The sequence below is a fragment of the Cervus canadensis genome, chromosome 18, assembly GCF_019320065.1.
Source record: "Cervus canadensis isolate Bull #8, Minnesota chromosome 18, ASM1932006v1, whole genome shotgun sequence".
NCBI classification, from domain to species: domain Eukaryota; kingdom Metazoa; phylum Chordata; class Mammalia; order Artiodactyla; family Cervidae; genus Cervus; species Cervus canadensis.
Window position 1 is genome coordinate 23983117 of NC_057403.1, and position 18364 is coordinate 24001480.

Here is an 18364-nt window from a genome sequence, read left to right on the forward strand (position 1 = left end):
CTGGCCCCAGATAGCGGAGAAGCATATGAAAGGAATGATTTCAGTGAGTCCAGACTCTTCCATCTTTGCATACAAGGAAAAGCGCTAAATTCCTTAACTTGTGCTATCTGATTTTCTTTAATTCACAAAAATACTTTTGATGTTCAGACTACCTACCCCTTGATGCAAATTTCAATGTAACCTGACTCCCTCCCCTCCCACCTCCTCCAAGTAGTTCTCCCGGGACCACTTGAGATGCTGCCTCCTGGACTTAAGTCCTGAAAATTTCCACCGAATAAAATGTAACTCAACTTTTAGGTTGTGACTATTTTTTTAGTCAACATCGCAAGCATTCAAGTGTCTCTGTGTGTCTCAGTCAGTCTCTTTGTTTTGGTTTAAAAATAAAATCTGCTGGGCTTTCCTGGTGGCTCAGTGGTAAAGAATCACCTGCCAATGCAGGGGACATGGGTTCCATCCCTGGTCTGGAAAGATTCCGTGTGCTGAGTGAAAACAAAGCCCATGCACCTCAACTACTGAGCCAGTGCTCTAGGGCCATGCTCCGCAACAAAAGAAACTATTGCAATGAGAAGCCTGCACATCGTAACTAGAGAGTAGCCCTCACTCGCTGCAACTGAAGAAGGCCTGCAAAAAAAACCCAACAGAGTAAAAATAAAAATAAATAAAAGGGACTTCCCCGGTGGTCCAGTGGCTAATACTCTGGGCTCCCAACGCAGGGGGCCTGGGTTTGATCCCTGGTCAGGGAACTAGGTCTCACATGCCATAGCTAAGACCCTGGTGCAGCCAAATAAATAAATAAAAATATTAAATAAATAAATAATAAAACCTACTACTTTTCCTGATAAAATTAGTAATGCAGGGTCATTGGATAATGCCTGAAAAATAGAGACATGCATAAAGGAGAAAAAAAAAATCTGTAAATTCACCACCCACCTCACCCTGTCTCGCCTCACCCCAGCTCTGGAACAATTTTTCCAATGTGTAGAAATGTTACATATATTGATTTGTGTGTATGTTTTCTGATTATTGAAGTAACACATTCATTATAAAGATTCAGCCAATTAAAAAAACACAATTTGGAGACTTAAAAAAGTCTTTAATCCCACTTCCTGGAGGTAATCTTTTTAGCAGTTAGTTGCTAATCCTCCTTTTTTTTTTTTTTCCTCTATGAACAATTTCTGCCAAGCTGGAGCTTGTCTGTATACAGTTTGGTAGTCTGCTTTTTGTGTCTTACCAATATCTCTCATCTGTATTCCCCCACGTCTTTAATTATACTGTATCAGTGAGGTCCCCTGCAGGAAACAGATGGCCTAATCAATTTAGGATAATTTGAAGTGGTATAATACCAGGAGTGTTTACCAAGGGACTGGATGGTAAAGGGGGCAGAGGACAAGTAGTTCAAGGTCTTGGGGCCCAGCTGGTGTGGGTCTGTCATCCCTCAGCCTGAAGAAAGCGGATGGGGGAGGGAGGGGTTACCTGACCCCGGAAGAAGAGTCATACACACAGGTGGAGGAGAAGAGAGGTAAATACACTGACTGTATTCTACTTTCCCTCTCAGGCCCTATTGTTGTTGCAGGAAGGGGGACCCCTTCCAGGGCCCGAAACTGGGCTCTTGTCTAACACTCGGAAATGAATTGTCCGAGGAGACACATGCTGACAAAGCAAGAGATTTTATTGGGAAAGGGCACCTGGGTGGAGAGCAGGAGGGTAAGGGAAACCAGGAGAACTACTCTGCCGCGTGGCTCGCAGTCTTGGGTTTTATGGTGATGGGATTAGTTTCCGGGTGGTCTTTGGCCAATCATTCTAATTCAGAGTCTTTCCTGGTGGCGCACGCATCGCTCAGCCAAGATGGATGCTAGCAAGAGGGATTCTGGGAAGTGGACGGACAGGTAGTGTCTCCTCTCGATCTTTCCCGAACTCTTCCGGCTGGTGGTGGCCTATTAGTTCCGTATTCCTTATCAGGATCTCCTGCCATAAAACAACTCATGCAAATGGTTACTATGGTGCCTGGCCAGGGTGGGCAGTTTCAATCAGTGTGCTTCCCCTAACACTATTACTAGGCTCCCCATTGACTGCACTCAACAGAAGCCAAACGCCAGCTTCTGGGGCCCAGAGGAGGCTCAAGAAGTGGGAAGAATGACCTTGGAGGGGCAGATGGAAGACAATTTGCATGTACCACTAGTAAGGCTTCCATCTAATGGGATTATTGAATAACCAATCCCAAACTCCTATTGGTGGGCATTGATATTCTTTCCAGTCTTTTGTCAAAGTCATGCTTCTTAAGACTAGGGGAGAGAAAGGGAGTAACTTTTTCATTCTTTTAACGGTGTCTGTCATAGAGCTGAAATTTTAAATTTTTCTAATTCATCAATTTTTTTTTCTTCCATGTCTTGTGTTTTCAACGTATACAAAAAAATCATCATCACGGTTTCCTAGATTTTCTCCTATACTACATTATAGGGGTTGTATAGTTCTGCACTTTACATTTAGGTCTATGATATATTTTAGGTTAACTTTTGTGAAAATGTGCAAAGTCTGCATCTAGGTTTATTTGTTTATATTTATTTTTGGTCACACCCTAAGGCATGCAGGATTTAGTTCCCTGACCAGGGATTGAAACTTTGCCCCCTGTAGTGGAAGCTTGGAGTCTAAACCACTGGGTCACCAGGGAATTCCCTATCCAGTTGTTTCAGTACCATTTGTGGGAAGACCATCCTTTCTTTATTGAATAATTGCCTTTGGTCCTTTCTCAAAAATCAATTGACTGCATTTGTGTGGGTCTATTCCTGGGCACTCTTTTCTGTTACATTGATTTATTTATCTTTTCACTAATAACAGAGTCCTGATTATTATAGCTTTATAGTAAGTCTTAATGTGAGAGTGTCCATCCTTCAACGTTGTTCTTCTCCTTTAATACTGTGAAAGCTACTCTGGGTCTTTCAAATTTCTGTTTAAACTTTCGCTTTGTCAATATCCACAAATTAACTTGCTAGAACTTTGGATTGTATTGACTCTATAGATTAAGTTAGGAAGGACTGACATCTTGACAATATTGAATCTTCCTATCCATATTCACAGAAGAGTTCTATTTTTAGATGTTCTTTTACTTCTCTCATCAGAGTTTTATAGTGTTTCTCATACAGATTTTGTTTATATTTTGTTAGGTTCGTATTAATACTTAAGTATTTCATTTTGGGGGATGCTGAATGTAAATGGTATTTTTAATTTCAAATTCAAATTGTTCATTGAAAGCAATAGGCTTTTGTGTATTAACCTTATATACTGACACCTTGCTGTAATTGCTTATTGATTCAAAAATGTATTTTTTTCCATGTGTTTTTAAAGACATAAAATTAAATACACAGGACTATTAAGAAAATTGATTATATTGAAACACAGTTACCAAAACATTAGAGTAACTTTGCAATAAGTGATACATATTTCTCTTTATTAATGATCTAAGTACAAGATAGAGCAATACGTTTAACAACTACTATACTTTTGAGGTAGTAATAGGAGTAAATGATATTGTAAGACATGTGCCATATCTGTAGTATGCTATGAAATATCTGTGCCTTCTTTTATGACAAAGTCACAACTTCTGCTAATATTATTGTAGCTTGTTGCTTACATTCATCAGGGAAAGAAATGCTAAATTTCAGTTAGAGGTTAGTGAAGGAGATGTAACTTTCTCCCATGCAAGTTCACTTTCCCCTGAATCCTACCGTAGGGGTAGTTCATGAAACTCAGGTTAAGCTGGACTTTAAATAGAATGAAATAGATCTATATGTATTAACATGGAAAAATCTTCAAGACATAGAGTGAAAAAAGGAAATTGTTGAGAACAATACACATGTTGTGACACTCCTTGAGTTTAGAAATACTCATACATGCAAAAGCAATTCACTGGAAAAAAAATAGCCCTTTCAAAAACCATGCTGGGCTTCCTTAGTGGCTTAGTGGTGAAGAATCTGCCTGCCAATGCAGGAGACACCTGGTTCGATCCCTGGTCTGGGAAGATTCCACATGACCCATACCAACTAAGTCTGTGCACAGTTATTGAGCCTGTACTCTGGATCCCAGGAACTGCAACTATTAAAGCCCCCACTGAAGCACCCTAGAGCCCCTGCTCCGCAGCAAGAGAAGCCACCACTATAAGAAGCCCATGCACTGAAATGCAGAGTAGATCTCACTTGCTGCAACTAGAGAAGGTCTGTGAAATAATGAAGACCAGACACAGCTAAGAATAAGTAAATTAATTAACTAAAAAAACAATGCTGGAGTAATTGGACAACCGTAGGCCAAACAATGAACCTTGACCTAAAACTCACACGAAAATAAAAATTAACTCAATATGGAGCACTGACTTAAATGTAAAACATAAAGCTATAGAAGTTAGAAAAATCTAGGAAGACCATCTTCAAGGTCTAGAGGTGGACAAAGGGATTAATCCATAAAAGGAAAATTGATCAACTGAACTGGATCAAAAATTTTTGCTCTGTGAAAGACCATGTTAAGAAGATAGGACTTCTCTCATGGTACAGTGGATAAGAATCCACCTGCCAATCCAGGGGATGGGTTCAATCCTGGATCCAGGAAGATCCCACATGCCTGGGAGCAACTAAGCCTGTGCTCTACAACTACTGAGCCCATGCTCTAGATCCAGTGAGCCACAGCTACTGAGCTCAAGTGCTGCAACTACTAAAGCCTGTGTGCCTGGCGCCCGTGCTCCACAACAAGCCACCGCAATTAGAAGCCAGAGCACTGCAACCAGAGAGAGCCCTCGTGAAGCAATGGAGACTCAGCACAACCCAAAATAATTAATTAATTAAAAAAGAAGATAGAAAGATGAGCTAAAGACTGGGAGAAAATACTTGCAAACCACCCACCTTATGAAGGACTAGTATCGTGAATAGATAGAGAACTCTCAAAACTCAACAGTAGAAAAATTAAACAACCCATTTGGGAAATGGGCAAAAGACATTAAGAGACATTTCACCAAAGAGTGAAAGTTGGGAAATAAGTATATGAAAAGATGTTGGACATTATTAGCCATTCGGTTCAGTTCAGTTCAGTCGCTCAGTTGTGTCCGACTCTTTGCAACTCCTTGCAATCGCAGCACACTAGGCCTCCCTGTCCATCACCAACTCCTGGAGTCTACCCAAACCCATGTCCATCAAGTTGGTGATGCCATCCAGCCATCTCATCCTCTGTCATCCCCTTCTCCTCCTGCCCCCAATCCTTCTCAGCATTAGGGTGCTTTCCAATGAGTCAACTCATTGGAAACTCATGAGGTGGCCAAAGTATTGGAGTTTCAGCTTCAACATCAGTCTTCCAATGAACACCCAGGACTGATCTCCTTTAGGATGGACTAGTTGGATCTCCTTGCAGTCCAAGGGTCTCTCAAGAGTCTTTTCCAACACCACAGTTCAAAAGCATCAATTCTTTGGCGCTCAGCTTTCTTCACCGTCCAACTCTCACATCCATGCATGACTACTGGAAAAACCATAGCCTTGACTAGACAGACCTGTGTTGGCAAAGTAATGTCTCTGCTTTTAAAAATGCTATCTAGGTTTGTCATAACTTTCCTTCCAAGGAGTAAGCGTCTTTTAATTTCATGGCTGCAATCACCATCTGCAGTGATTTTGGAGCCCCAAAAAATAACTGACACTGTTCCCACTGTTTGCCCATCTATTTGCCATGAAGTGATGGGACCAGATGCCATGATCTTAGTTTTCTGAATGTTGAGCTTTAAGCCAACTTTTTTACTCTCCTCTTTCACTTTCATCAAGAGGCTTTTTAGTTCCTCTTCACTTTCTGCCATAAGGGTGGTGTCGTCTGCACATCTGAGGTTATTGATATTTCTCCTGGCAATCTTGATTCCAGCTTGTGCTTCTTCCAGCCCAGTGTTTCTCATGATGTACTCTGCATATAAGTTAAATAAGCAGGGTGACAATATACAGCCTTGACATACTCCTTTTCCTATTTGGAACCAGTTTGTTGTTCCATGTCCAGTTCTAACTGTTGCTTCTTGACCTGCATACAGGTTTCTCAAGAGACAGGTCATTAGAGAGATGCAAATTAAAACCACAATGAGATAATATAATACGGCTATCGGAATGCCTAAAAAAATAGTGACAACATCAAATGCTAGTGAGGATACAGGAAACTGATCACTCATTGCTGGTGTAAATGCAAAATGGTATAGCCCCTCTGGAAAACAGGGTTGGTCATTTCTCAAAAAACTAAACATGTGGGGCTTCCCTGGTGGTTCAGTGGTAAAGAATCCGCCTCCCAATGCAGGAGACATGGGTTCAATCCCTGGCCTGGGAAGATCCTACATACTGTGGAGCAACTAAGCCTGTTAGTTGGTAGTTGGTAAAGGACTACATATCATTTAATAGAGTGCTATTAAATGATATTTATTCATTTACTAATTATAAAACTATTTTCATTTGCTGTTGAAAATTGGAATTGCAGACATGTTTTTCTCAAACATTGTTAACAATAATTATAGCTGATACATGCTGAGCACTTCCTGAATGAAGAATCCCACGGACAGAGGAGCCTGGCGGACTACAGTCCATGGAATCACAAAGAGTCAGACACGATTGAAACAACTTAACATGCACACACAGGAAATAATACTCTAAGGAAGATAGAATTTTTCTAAGACCTGGATGAGTAAAAAAGCTGAAAAACAGAAGGGAGGGATATTTGTGCAAGGAAAGAGAAAGCAAAAGACAGGGAAAGAAGACAGGATGTAATGACAAAAGAGAGCGATGGAAGAGCAAGCATTAGAAACCCTAGTATGAGCTCCTGGAGGGCAGGCACTTGTATTGGTACCTCTGCCAAGCTTGCAGCTTCCAACTGAAGGCAAAGCTGTGTTTTCAGTTCATCGCTAGAGAGCAAAAGAAAGATCAACATACAGAAAAGACAGAGTCCAGAAAGCAAACAGTAGCAATTGGCTCGGGAGCGAGGGTCAGGCAGAGTCATCGCTGGCACTGGCCCAGGGGGGTAGAAGTCCACCCACACCAGCCAGTGGCCAGCACTGACGTTGGGAAAGCTTACTCTGCACCGGGGAAGCCCGGTTGCTCACTGGTCTCAGTTAAAAACACTTAAAAGCCACCATGGAGGGTGCAGGCACCACCGACCCAGGTGGGCACCACTCTGGACACCACCCAGAGGCCAGTGGAAGACAGGCCCTGCTGCAGTGCCAGGAACCCAAGACACAGTGCAGGTGAGGAGTGAGGGGAGAGAGGCTGAGGGTAGGAGGGCTGTCAGGACCCTCCCTGCCTCTTCCCCTGGGTGTGATCAGCGTCCACGCTGTGAGGGTCCGTCCTTGTGCCAGTCTAACCAGAGGCAGGGGCTTGGACTCAGGGCCTTCTCTTTGGGCTCCCTGACATCCGTCGCCTGCAGCAGGAGCAGAGATGGGGCAGAGTGGCGCAGTCGCAGTGGTCGTGGGATTGTGGGTCTTGGAGACTGTGGGTGTGGTGGCATACCCCACATGACTGAGCCCGGCGCTGCCTCCTCTCACATTATCGCTCCTTGGACCCCTGGGCGCTGCTGGCTGTTAAGGCAGTGAGGGACCGATATGTGAGTGATGCTCTGAGGCCCTGCCCCCCACCCCCCCCTCGCCCAGCCCTGGTCCCTCCAGGCTCAGAGACAGCAGGTTTTGGCCCGAGGGGCGCCCATGTTCTAGCGTCCAGCAGGCACATCTCTGATTTCAGGGTCCACAACTGTGACTCTGACGTCTTCCCGGGGGTCCCGTGGTCGGCTCATATACGGCCTTGGTGAGGGTCACAGAGGGGCGCCCCCTCCAGGCGGACTTAACTCCACGTCGAGGCGCAGGCTCCGCACCGGGAAGGCGTGAGCATTACAGCTCCGCTCACTCATCAGAGCGCAGCCTGGTGCGGGACACGAAAAACACCACCGTCCCGACCCACTGATCCACGCCCAGGAATCCTCGACGTCCCCAGTGCTCCAGTGGCCCTGGCCAGGAGGCCCTGCATCACCCCAGCTCTTGTCCCGCAGGAAGAAGAGACGCTGAGCTGGGGGCCCCAAAACTGCTCGATCCGCCAGAAGAGGAACCCTCCTCGGCCGTCGGTGAGGCCCGAGGCCGGCGGGGTTGTGTGTGTGGTGGGGGGCGGCTCGGGCGCCGCCCTGTCTAACTCCAGCCGGCTCCCCGCAGTCCTGTGCGATGCTCCGTCGGGTGGCCCGCGACCTCGCCGACGCCCAGGCCGTGCTGAGCAGCCTGCCGAGCCCCGAGCTCTTCCCCGGCGTCGGGCAGACCCTGGAGCTGCTGGCGGCCGCGGGCCGGGACGTGGCGGCCTGCGTGAGTGCTCGGCGGCCCGGCCCCGCGCCGCTCCCGCCTCGCTCTGCGCCCCTGGTCTCAGGGCCACGACCCGCACTGCGAAGCTGTCCCCCTGAGCCCGGAAGCGGGCACGGACACGATTCGCACCCTCCCGCCTTTGCTCTGCGGCCGCCGGAAGGGAGAGGGCCCGAGTCACCGGGGAGGGGAGGGGAGGCTCGGGTCTCCACCGCCTTCGCTGACCTCCTTCCCCGCTCCAGCTCGAGCTGGCCCGGCCAGGCTCCTGGAGGAGGTCCCCGCCGCGGCCCGGGAGGCGTCCCAAGACTCGCCGAGCTGTGAGTGGAGCCAGCGCGAGCGCGGCTGGACCGCAGGGAGGACCGCGGGAGGTGGAGACGGGGCGGGGGCCGGGCTTGGAGCCCTGAGGGTCCAGAGCGGGGGATCTTTCGGGAAGGAGATTCCTGACTCAGCCCCGCTCTGCCTCCTTCCCGGGCTGCAGGACTCGCCTCGGTGCCACGAAGCCACCGTCATCTTCCACCTCCTGCACCTGCTCGCGTGGGACCTGCGGCTGGTGGCGCACTCGGGGCCTTGTCTGTGATGCCGCCGCCGCTCCGCCTGGACCCGGAGCGCTCAGGGCGCCTGGCTGCGCGCGCCGCCCTCCTCCGAGGGTTCACTGACCCAGGGGGTCTCTCAGCCGCCTGCGCTGGTGCCAGAGGCGCCCTTTCCCTAAAGACCGGAGGATTTCCCTGAAACCAGCGGTATTCCCGTGGGATGCGTTGCCCTAAGAACCTCCCAGGAAATGACTGGAGTCCGTGTCTGCCTTGGTCGCTGACCACCACCACGGACCATGGACCGGTTTCTACTTCTGTAGTTACAGGAACCCCTGTCCCGTGACAAGTTCCAATTCCAGCTTTGAACCTTCAGTGGTCGCCTTGAGATTCCATGAATCTGTGATTCTTGGAACGGTTTCTACTTCTGTAGTTACAGGAACCCCTGTCCCATGACAGGTTCCAATTCCAGCTTTGAACCTTCAGTGGTCACCTTGAGAGTCCACGAATCTGTGACTTTTCGAGCTACCCCCTGGGGAGGCCTCATTCCCGGATGGACTGGGTAGTGAAGGGGCCAAAGGTCCTGAGAAGCAGTTTTTTGTTTTTGTTTTTTTTCTTTTAATTCCATAACTTGTGTGTTTTGTATTGATGAAGTTTCTGTATGTATTTGCTATTCTGTCTTCTGTTGTTAATTTATTGCCAATTATTAAATATTTTTTGCATTTCTGTTGGTTGTTTCTCCTGTGATCATTGTGAGGGGGGCTGTTGATCACAAAATGCTGAAACAGGGAAATCAGGTGACTTGAGTTTTGGTTCTGTCCTTGCGACTTCATAGTTGTGTGTCTGGACAAATTGCTTCTCTTTGAGCCTCTGTTTTTTCATCTATGCCATGACATTATTGCACTTCTCTTGCAGTGAGTAACATACATTGAGATAATGTTTCTGAAGCTTCCAGCTGAAGTCACAGAATGGCCTTAATAACTGGTCTCCATTAAATCACCACACACATAAATGCACAAAAACTGTACTTCTTTCATTTGTCCTGACCTGTGGATGGGCAACCATTGTAGCCAAGTGCAAAGACTGTTTCCCAAGGTCACATAGCTAGTGATCAGAACCAGGTTTGAACCCAGAATATTTACCTCCAGCTCCAATGCCCCTAACCACTCCCCTGAACTTCCTTTCAGAGAAACAGTATTTAGGAATTTTCAGATAAACAGTCAATTTTCATGATTCACTGCTGTGGGGATATCTTCTCCCCTGATATAGGGTGCGTGCAGTTGACAGAAACCGACCAGAACACTGGTAGGTGTCCAAGGCACATCCCTGTGGTTGCTTTGGAAACATGATTATGCACTGGAACTCGTAGATATTCCCAGACGAGGACTGTGGTCCACCCTCTCCAGGACTCCACACTTTCTGCTGGAGAAATCCATTCCCTCCAAATCCAGATTTAGCCACACTGGGGCTGTTGAGTGCAGTAGTTACTTGTCTGCTGTTAGACAAAACTCAGTTCATATCCTGCCCTCACTAGTTCTTTGCTGTGTGACCTTGAACAACTTTCTTAACCTCTCTGAGTCCCTGCAGTGTCTTCTGTATTTAAAATGTAGGTAAGCATGGATGTCTTTGGTGCATCACGAGTATTCAAGACCATATTGCAGCAGAGACATAGACAGGCTCACAAAAGGAGGAGGTTCTCTCTCTTTTCCTTTTGCACTGACTGTTCCCTTTTCTTAGAAGGCTCCCTCTCAGATCTCCACAGAGCTCCCTCCCTCACTTCCTTTAGGTCTGCCCTCAAGTGTCATTTCATTACCTTATTTAATGCAAACTTTCCCTTCCACTCTGCTCTCAACCCTGGTTCATTTCTTTCATTTTCCATTATCTGATGTTATCTGACATAATACATCCCACATGCCTAATCACCCATCCCATACTCTCTGGTACCTTTTTCTTGTAAATAGCTTCATGAAGGATTGTCTTTCATTTTTTTCAATACTGTTTTCTTGGCACCTTAAAAAGGGTCTCACCCAAAGTAGGGAGTAAATAATTACTTAGTGAATGAAGGCATTCTTCTCAAACCCAGCTGATTTCTCTGAAGTCTTAGTCACATCCCAATTTCATAGCATATCCTCCTATTCCTGGGTCACTCTGTGCCTGACAATCAGAGAACAGGTTAGTGCAGACTCCACCCCTCCCCCATTCTGTCACTATCAGTAGGTGGGGAGGAGCTGGTCTCCTCTGTTAGTTCTAGAGTGTTTTTGCCTTTCTGACCCCCTCTCCCCACCCTCAACAGCACCCCTGGATCTCCTCTCATCCTCTGAACAGCCTCCCTCTTGGAAGGTCCAGGTTGTTCAAGGTAACAGCTTCTACAAGTGCCTTTTCCTTCTATTCCCTGCACTGGGGCATCTGCAAAAAAGAAAATCCCTCTGTCCCCTCCCCGCCCAATCCTAAATCAACCTGGTCTCTGCAGGAGACCCGCCCTTGTGGGGCTGAAGCTACTCCAGTCCTGATTTCGTCTTCATTACTCACTTCCTCGGAGGTGAGCACAAGTCAACGTCAGTTTCTCTTTCTCTCAGTTGCTCACCTGGCTCACTGGCTCCGCCCTGCTCTGGGCTTTCCCAGTGTTAGCCTGTAGCCCTGTTTTCACTTTTCGTACATCAGCTGGGATTGCCCGGCTGCACAGGCTAAAAGCTGCACCATGGAGCTCAGGCAGCAATTACAACTCAGACCAGACGGAGCTGGAAGTTCAGAGACACAAACGGAGCAACGAGCCGAGATCCAGAAGAGGAGGCTGAAGTCAGAGACGCCAGACAAGACTGAGATCCCAGGCAACAGCCTCAGAGTGGACACTTGATGCCCCATTCTGACAGAGACCAGAGAGCAGGAATGAAGCTGGGTGAGCCCCCACATCATTGTCTGGGACCCTCGCCTCCCCACAGCCTGCACCCTCCCTGCCTGATGCCCTCCCCCCTCACCTCTCTATCCTTCCTGAAGCAGACATGGCCCCGGGCTGCACGCTGGTGCTGGTGCTGATGCTGCTGACCGCGGCGCTGAGCAGGACAGGGGCAGCTCCTGTGCCCTCTGCCCCCAGGGCCGTCCCTCCTGCCAGGGGCTGCCACATGGCCGAGTTCAAGTCTCTGTCCCCGCAAGAGCTGCAAGCCTTCAAGACAGCCAAGGATGCCTTTGTGAGTCTCCCCACCCCTCCTGCAGTGGGTGAGCCCCCAGCCCCCTCCTGTGGGCTCCTAGACGACCTGGGCTGCAGGCGGGCCTGCCCTCCCTTCACGGGGCTGGCCTCCCTGCTCCCCGCAGTGGGCGATCGCCTGTCCTGCCCTGGATGAGCCTCTACCATCCTTTGGGAAGTTCACCTCCCCTCCTCTGCTGTTGGCCATTCTCGGGTCTCCCTGGGGTCCCCCCTCTGTCCCTCCCGCTGTGATCTGACCTTGCCCTTGCTCTCTAGGAGGACTCACTCCTGCAGAAGGACTGGGACTGCAGCGCCCGCCTGTTCCCCAGGACCCGGGACCTGAAGCACCTGCAGGTGAGTTGGGAGAGTCAGGCCCACCTGCCCTCACCCGCTCTGGCTCTGCAGGTGCCCCTCCCTCCTCTCACGTGTCCTTCTCTCCCTGTCCTCCCCTGCGCTTCCCCTCAGCCAACCACGCGGATTGTGTCTCTCACCTGACCCTGACTTTCCCTTCCCCTGTCCCTTCCCCTGTCCCTTCCCCTGTCCCCTCACCTGTCCCTTCCCCTGTCCCCTCACCTGTCCCCTCACCTGTCCCCCTCACCTTTCCCCTCACCTGTCCCCCTCACCTGTCCCCTCACCTGTCCCCTCACCTGTCCCCCCCACCTGTCCCCTCACCTGTCCCCTCACCTGTCCCCCTCACCTGTCCCCTCACCTGTCCCCTCACCTGTCCCCTCACCTGTCCCTCTCTCACGTGCAGCTCTCAAGTGTCTTCTGTCTCCTCCTCAGGTGTGGGAGCGCCCCGTGGCTCTGAAGGCAGAGCTGGCCCTGACACTGACGGTCCTGGAGGCCATGGCTAACTCATCCCTGGACCACAGCTTGGAGCGGCCCCTTCTCACGCTGCGGTACATCCACTCCAAGCTCCAGGCCTGTGTGAGTGCTGAGGCCCCGGGCCGGGTCTGGGTTCTGACCACCTGGATGTCCCCCTCGGTCCCCGGCTCCACCTCACAGCCTCACCCCTCTCTCTTCTGCCCACAGGTCCCAGCTCAGCCCACAGCAAGCCCCAGGCCCCGGGGCCACCTCCACCACTGGCTGCACCGGCTTCAGGAGGCCCAGAAGAAGGTGAGTGAGCAGAGAAGCCAAACTGATGTCTGGGGCAGCTGGGATCCCAGGCGTGGGAGATACTGAGCCATCCCTCTCTCCCCTCAGGAGTCCCAGGACTGCCTCGAAGCCTCTGTGATGTTCAACCTCTTCCGCCTCCTCACCCGGGACCTGAAATGTGTTGCCAGTGGAGACCAGTGTGTCTGACCCTGGAGACCCGCCTGCAACCTATCCTTCCTTCTTAGATATTTTTTATGCACCAACTACCTCCACTAGATTATTGGTTCTAGAATCCTATTTTTTTATGAAGCCCCTAAATTATATTTATTCTTGCACTTTTTATACAATATGTAAAAATAAACTATTTGTTCCTAACATTGACCTTGTTTATATGTGTCTGAATATGTGACTGCATATGTGGCAGGGGGAATGGGAAGAGAGAAATGAAGAGAATATGAAAGAACGGGGACTTGCCTGGTGGCACAGTGGAAAATAATTCGCCTGCTAGTGCAGGGAATGTGGTTCAGTTCCTGGTTGGGGAGAATTCCACATGCCATGGAGCAGCTAAGCCTGTGGGACACAACCACGAGTTATGCTCACATGCTGTAGGCCCTCAAGGTGCAACTACTGAAGTACATGCACGCAGGGCCTGTGCCTAGCAATAGAGAGACCACTGCAATGAGAAGCCCACGCAGTGAAACAAAGTGTAGCCCCTCTTTTCTGCAACTGGAGAATTCCTGCGTGCAACAATAAAGACCCAGCACAGCCAAAAATAAAAAAGTAAATAATTTTTTAAAAGAGAATATGAATGAATGAGCAAGGAGTGAAAGAATCACTAAGGATTTTTCCAACCACAACAAGGGAAGATTTTATTGCACCACAAGCTGCCATTACATTAACAAATAAGGTGTCTAGAGCTGTCTGGGTCTGGGTCAGATCGGTGGGACAATGTCTATCATGGACCTACGGTCTGTATCTGTGAGTGTGTCTAAGGATATATGTTGAAATTGTGTTCATGGTTCATTCACCTCAACCACCTGTGGTTCTGAACCTGGGATGGCTTGTCAGATTGGAGATTTGCTGGGAGAAATATCACAGAGGAAGTTATCACCAAAAATTATTTAGTTCCACTGTGAGCATTGCTCTATGTAGAGAATTGTGTTGGCTACAAATCATTTTTGTTTCTGATCTATGTGTCTTTCATTTTCTTTTCTTGCCTTATTGGAATGGATAGGACTGCACCACTACGTTGAGTAAGAAGGGTGAGAGAGGACATGTTTGCCTTCTTCCTGATCTTAGGGGGAAAGCATTCAGTTTCACCAGTAAGTGTAAATGTCAGCTGTAGGGTTTTTTTTTGGTAGATGCTCTTTTCATTTCTTTCTTTCTTTTTTTAAAATTTATATATTGATTTGGCTGTTCCAGGTCTTAGTTGCTGCATGTGGGATCTAGTTTCTCAACCAGGGGTCAAACCCTGGCCCCCATGGAGTCTTAGCCACTGGGCCACCAGGGAAGTCCCAAGATGCTTTTTTGCAAGTTGAGGAAGTTCCTTTTCATTCCTATTTTTCCTAAGAGTTTTCAAAAATCATAAATGGATGTTTGTGTTTGGTAACTGTTTTTTCTTCATTGATATGATCATGTGATTTTTTTTCTTTAGCCTGTCTTGGTGAATTGTATTGATTGGTTTTCAAATGTTGAACCAATCTTGTATCCTTGGAATGAATCCGTTAGGTGGTAGGGTATAATTCTTTTGATGTACTGCTGAAGTCTACGTGCCAACATTTTGTGAAGGATTTTTGTGTCTATATGCATTACTTCACTTTGTGTTAGATAACAAGTTCAAATTATTTTTTAAGCCAGTTGAGTTAAAACTTACTGTTGTGCTGTGCTATGCACTGTCACTTCAGTCATGTCTGACTCTGTGACCCCATTGGCTGTAGCCCACCAGGCTCCTCTGTCCATAGGATTCTCCAGTCAAGAATACTCGAGTAGGTTGCCATGCCTCCTCCAGGGGATCCTCCCAGCCCTGGGATTGAACTCACATCTCTTGTGTCTCCTGCATTGCAGGAGAATTCATTATTGTTGAGCCACTAGGTAAGCCCAAAACTTACTATTACTTGCAGCCAAAAGCATCCTTAATGATACGCATGGAAATGAAAGGCAGGTTTCCCACAGAGCTGACGAATTCTGGCTGCATGGGATTGTTATGCCTCCATGCCATACCCAAGACTGTCATTGATACAAAGCTGCAAAGAGTCCTCATAATCAGTATCCATGGAAAGGGGGGCAGGAAGATGAATAACCTGGGGCTACAATCCAGGGAAACAGGCTCTTCTGCCTACCTCAGTCTCTATGACATCACTATTCCTTCAAACCTCTGTTTCTTGAAAGTTTCACTCCAACTCTTTGAAGTCTTCTCTGCTTCGTCTTATCAGTGACTCCATCATGTCTTTTCCCTCTCTCCAAACAGATTACTTTGCTCTCTTCCTCACAGAAGCTACCAGGTAGAAATTCCACATCATCTATACCACACCCTACCTGTCCCCACCCTCCTCTTGCTTCCCCATCAAGATCAGTGAGTCGCCTTTCTTTCTAACTTGGACCAGTGCCTGATTCTGGTCCCTCTTATGTCCTTCCTCCATAAATTATCCTTCTCTTAGCCTCCATTTTCCAAAGCTTCCTTTCTACAAGTACCTGCCCATCGGTAGTCTCCTCTTTTATTAAATCCCTTTCTTAATCTGTCCTCTTTTCTGCAACTATTTCTCCATCTCCCTCTACTGGCTCCACTTCCTTCTCGATTCCAAGTCTCCATAACCCCTACATTTGGCTTCTGTTCCCAGATCTGCATTCCCCAACAACAATCTCCTTATAGCTAAATCCTGCATTGCTTCTCCAGTTCTCACCCTAGAAGACTCCTCAGCAGCATCTAACCCATTCCTCAGTAACTCCTTCTTGCAACTCTCTCCTGCTTTGACCTTTGCGATACCACCCTCTCCTTGTCTTCCTTCCACGTCTGACTGTTTCTTCTCGGTCACATTTTCTGATTCTCTTTCTTCTTCCTATCTCTTGAATACTGGAGTGTCTCAGGGGCCTGTCCTAGATTCTCATTTCTCTTCTCTATAGTCTCTTTGGGGTCTTCTCACAAATCCTCATGGATTCACCAACTATATTCTCATTGACTACTTTTGTATCAGTCTGCTTAGGCTGGGTTATGCTTCAGTAACAAATGACCCTCAAACCAGAGGCTTATAACAACAAAGGTTTATAGCTTACTCATGCAACACAACCATCTTGAGTAGGTTGACTCTCAGCTCCTCACTGGGATCCAAGAGGAAGGTGCAGTTCTATCTTGGACTTTGATGGTCTTAGAGAGAGTAGAGAGACAAGAGTACACAATGGACTAGTCACTGGCTCTTAGAACTTCGGCTCAGAAATGATACAGATCCATTCACTTCCATCCCCATTTCATTGGCCCAAACAAATGACACAGCCATGCCTGAGGTCAATAGGGTAGAGATTAACAATTTCCCACAAGAAATGGATTCCTCTCTTTGGAAGGTGAGAAGATATATTTATTTATTTTTGACTCTGCCTGGTCTTACTTGTGGTGCAGGGGCTCTTCTTTTGCTGAGCGCAGGCTTAGTTGCCACACAGCATGTGGGATCTTAGCTCCCAGACCAGAGATCAAAACCGCATCTGCTGCGTTGGTAGGTGGGTTCTTAATCATTGGACCACCAGGGAAGTCCCCAGAAAGAAGATATTTTGAATGATAAGGCAATATAAAACATCTTAAGTTCTTATCTCCAACTCTGACTTTAAAGACAGGAAATATTTGCATTATTATTGTGCATAGAAACAAGCTCAAGTTCAGATCCAAACTGGACCAGTCGATAAGCCAATAGCAACAAAGACTCTGTCCCTAAAAGTTTCCTTGCCATCTTCTGAATAATGGTCCTTGGAAAGGGACTAGTGGAAACTCCCATAAGAAGAGCTAGTCCACAGGGCTGAGAAGTCAGGGTAAGCGTCCATTCTCCATCGTTCTGAATACCACTGACAGCTAGAAGAGGGTGGTTTCTTCCATTGCTGGGAGCTTGGTGAATGCCTGTTAACTTCTTCAGCACTTACAGATTTTTTAAATGAAATACTGTCACATCACATGTGGTTGTAGATCAAATGGAACAATCCTACTGTGTATGAAATGCACATAAGTTTACAGGGATTTTTTTTTTTCTTAAATAACAGAAAACTTCAACTCAACTTGCTTAAACAATCAGGACTTTATAATTTCATACAACAAGAAATCTGATGGTAAGATAGATCAGGAGTTGGTTAATTCAGAAAACCACACTCATGTTATTAATAATTCTAATTCTTCCCATCTTTCAGCCTTGCATTTCATCTGCATCCTCAGGTTTGAACATCTCAGGTTGTAAGGTAGCTACCACAGTTCCAGACATTAAATCCTTTGGGCAATTCTTTGGAAAGAAAAAGGAAAGAATATCCATGTGTCCTGCTTATCACTAAGGAAAACCTTTCCCAGAAGCCCCCTAGCAGACTTCCCTTAAACCCCACACCAACAAGCCATTAAAAATAGAAAATCCCAGGACTTCCCTGGTGGCTCAGTGATTAACAATCTGTTTTGCAATGCAGGGGATGTGGGTTCAGTCCCTGTTTGGGGAACTAAGATCCCACATGTCTCAGACCCTGTGTGATGCAACTACTGAGTCTGCAAGTCACAACTAGAGAGTTCATGCACAACAACAAAAGGTCCTGTGGGCCAAAACTAAGACCTGACATAGCCAAATAAGTAAATAGTTTTTAAAATTTGCAAATCCTCTGTGCTGTACTTAGTCGCTCAGTTGTGTCTGACTCTTTGTGACCCCACGGCCTGTAGCCTGCCAGGCTCCTCTCTGTCCATGGGGGTTCTCCAGGCAAGAACACTGGAGTGGACTGTCATATCCCTCTCTGGGGGATCTTCCCAACTCAGGGATCAAATCAGGGTCACCTGTATTGCAGGCAGATTCTTTACCGACTAAGCCACCAGGGAAGCCCTAGGGTTCTGACGTCCCAGTGCTTGATTTTCCACCTCTCCCCCCAGCAAATATCTCCTTCTAACATATCGTAAATGTGCTTACTTACTGGAACTCCCCTGACAGTCCAGTGGTTAAGACTTTGAGCTTCCACTTCAGGGGGCATGGGTTCGATCCCTGGTCAGGGAACTAAAATTCCACTTGCCAT

At 47.5% G+C, this 18364-nt stretch overlaps 2 protein-coding genes across 3 annotated transcripts; both read left to right on the forward strand.

Moving 5' to 3' along the window:
* The first annotated feature begins 7127 nt into the window (after positions 1-7127).
* Positions 7128-8903, forward strand: LOC122421279 (interferon lambda-4-like). The gene is made up of 6 exons (XM_043437144.1): positions 7128-7155; positions 7514-7593; positions 8032-8103; positions 8189-8332; positions 8569-8643; positions 8805-8903. Exons 1-6 carry the CDS (start codon positions 7128-7130, stop codon positions 8901-8903), a joined length of 498 nt encoding a protein of 165 aa, XP_043293079.1.
* A 2949-nt stretch (positions 8904-11852) lies between these two features.
* IFNL3 (interferon lambda 3) lies at positions 11853-13336 on the forward strand. Of its 2 annotated transcripts, none has more exons than XM_043437771.1 (5): positions 11853-12038; positions 12311-12388; positions 12818-12961; positions 13067-13150; positions 13238-13336. In XM_043437771.1, exons 1-5 carry the CDS (start codon positions 11853-11855, stop codon positions 13334-13336), a joined length of 591 nt encoding a protein of 196 aa, XP_043293706.1. The 2 variants fall into 2 exon arrangements, with proteins under 2 accessions (XP_043293706.1, XP_043293707.1); XM_043437772.1 differs by having other exon boundaries at positions 13241-13336.
* The last annotated feature ends 5028 nt before the right edge of the window (positions 13337-18364 follow it).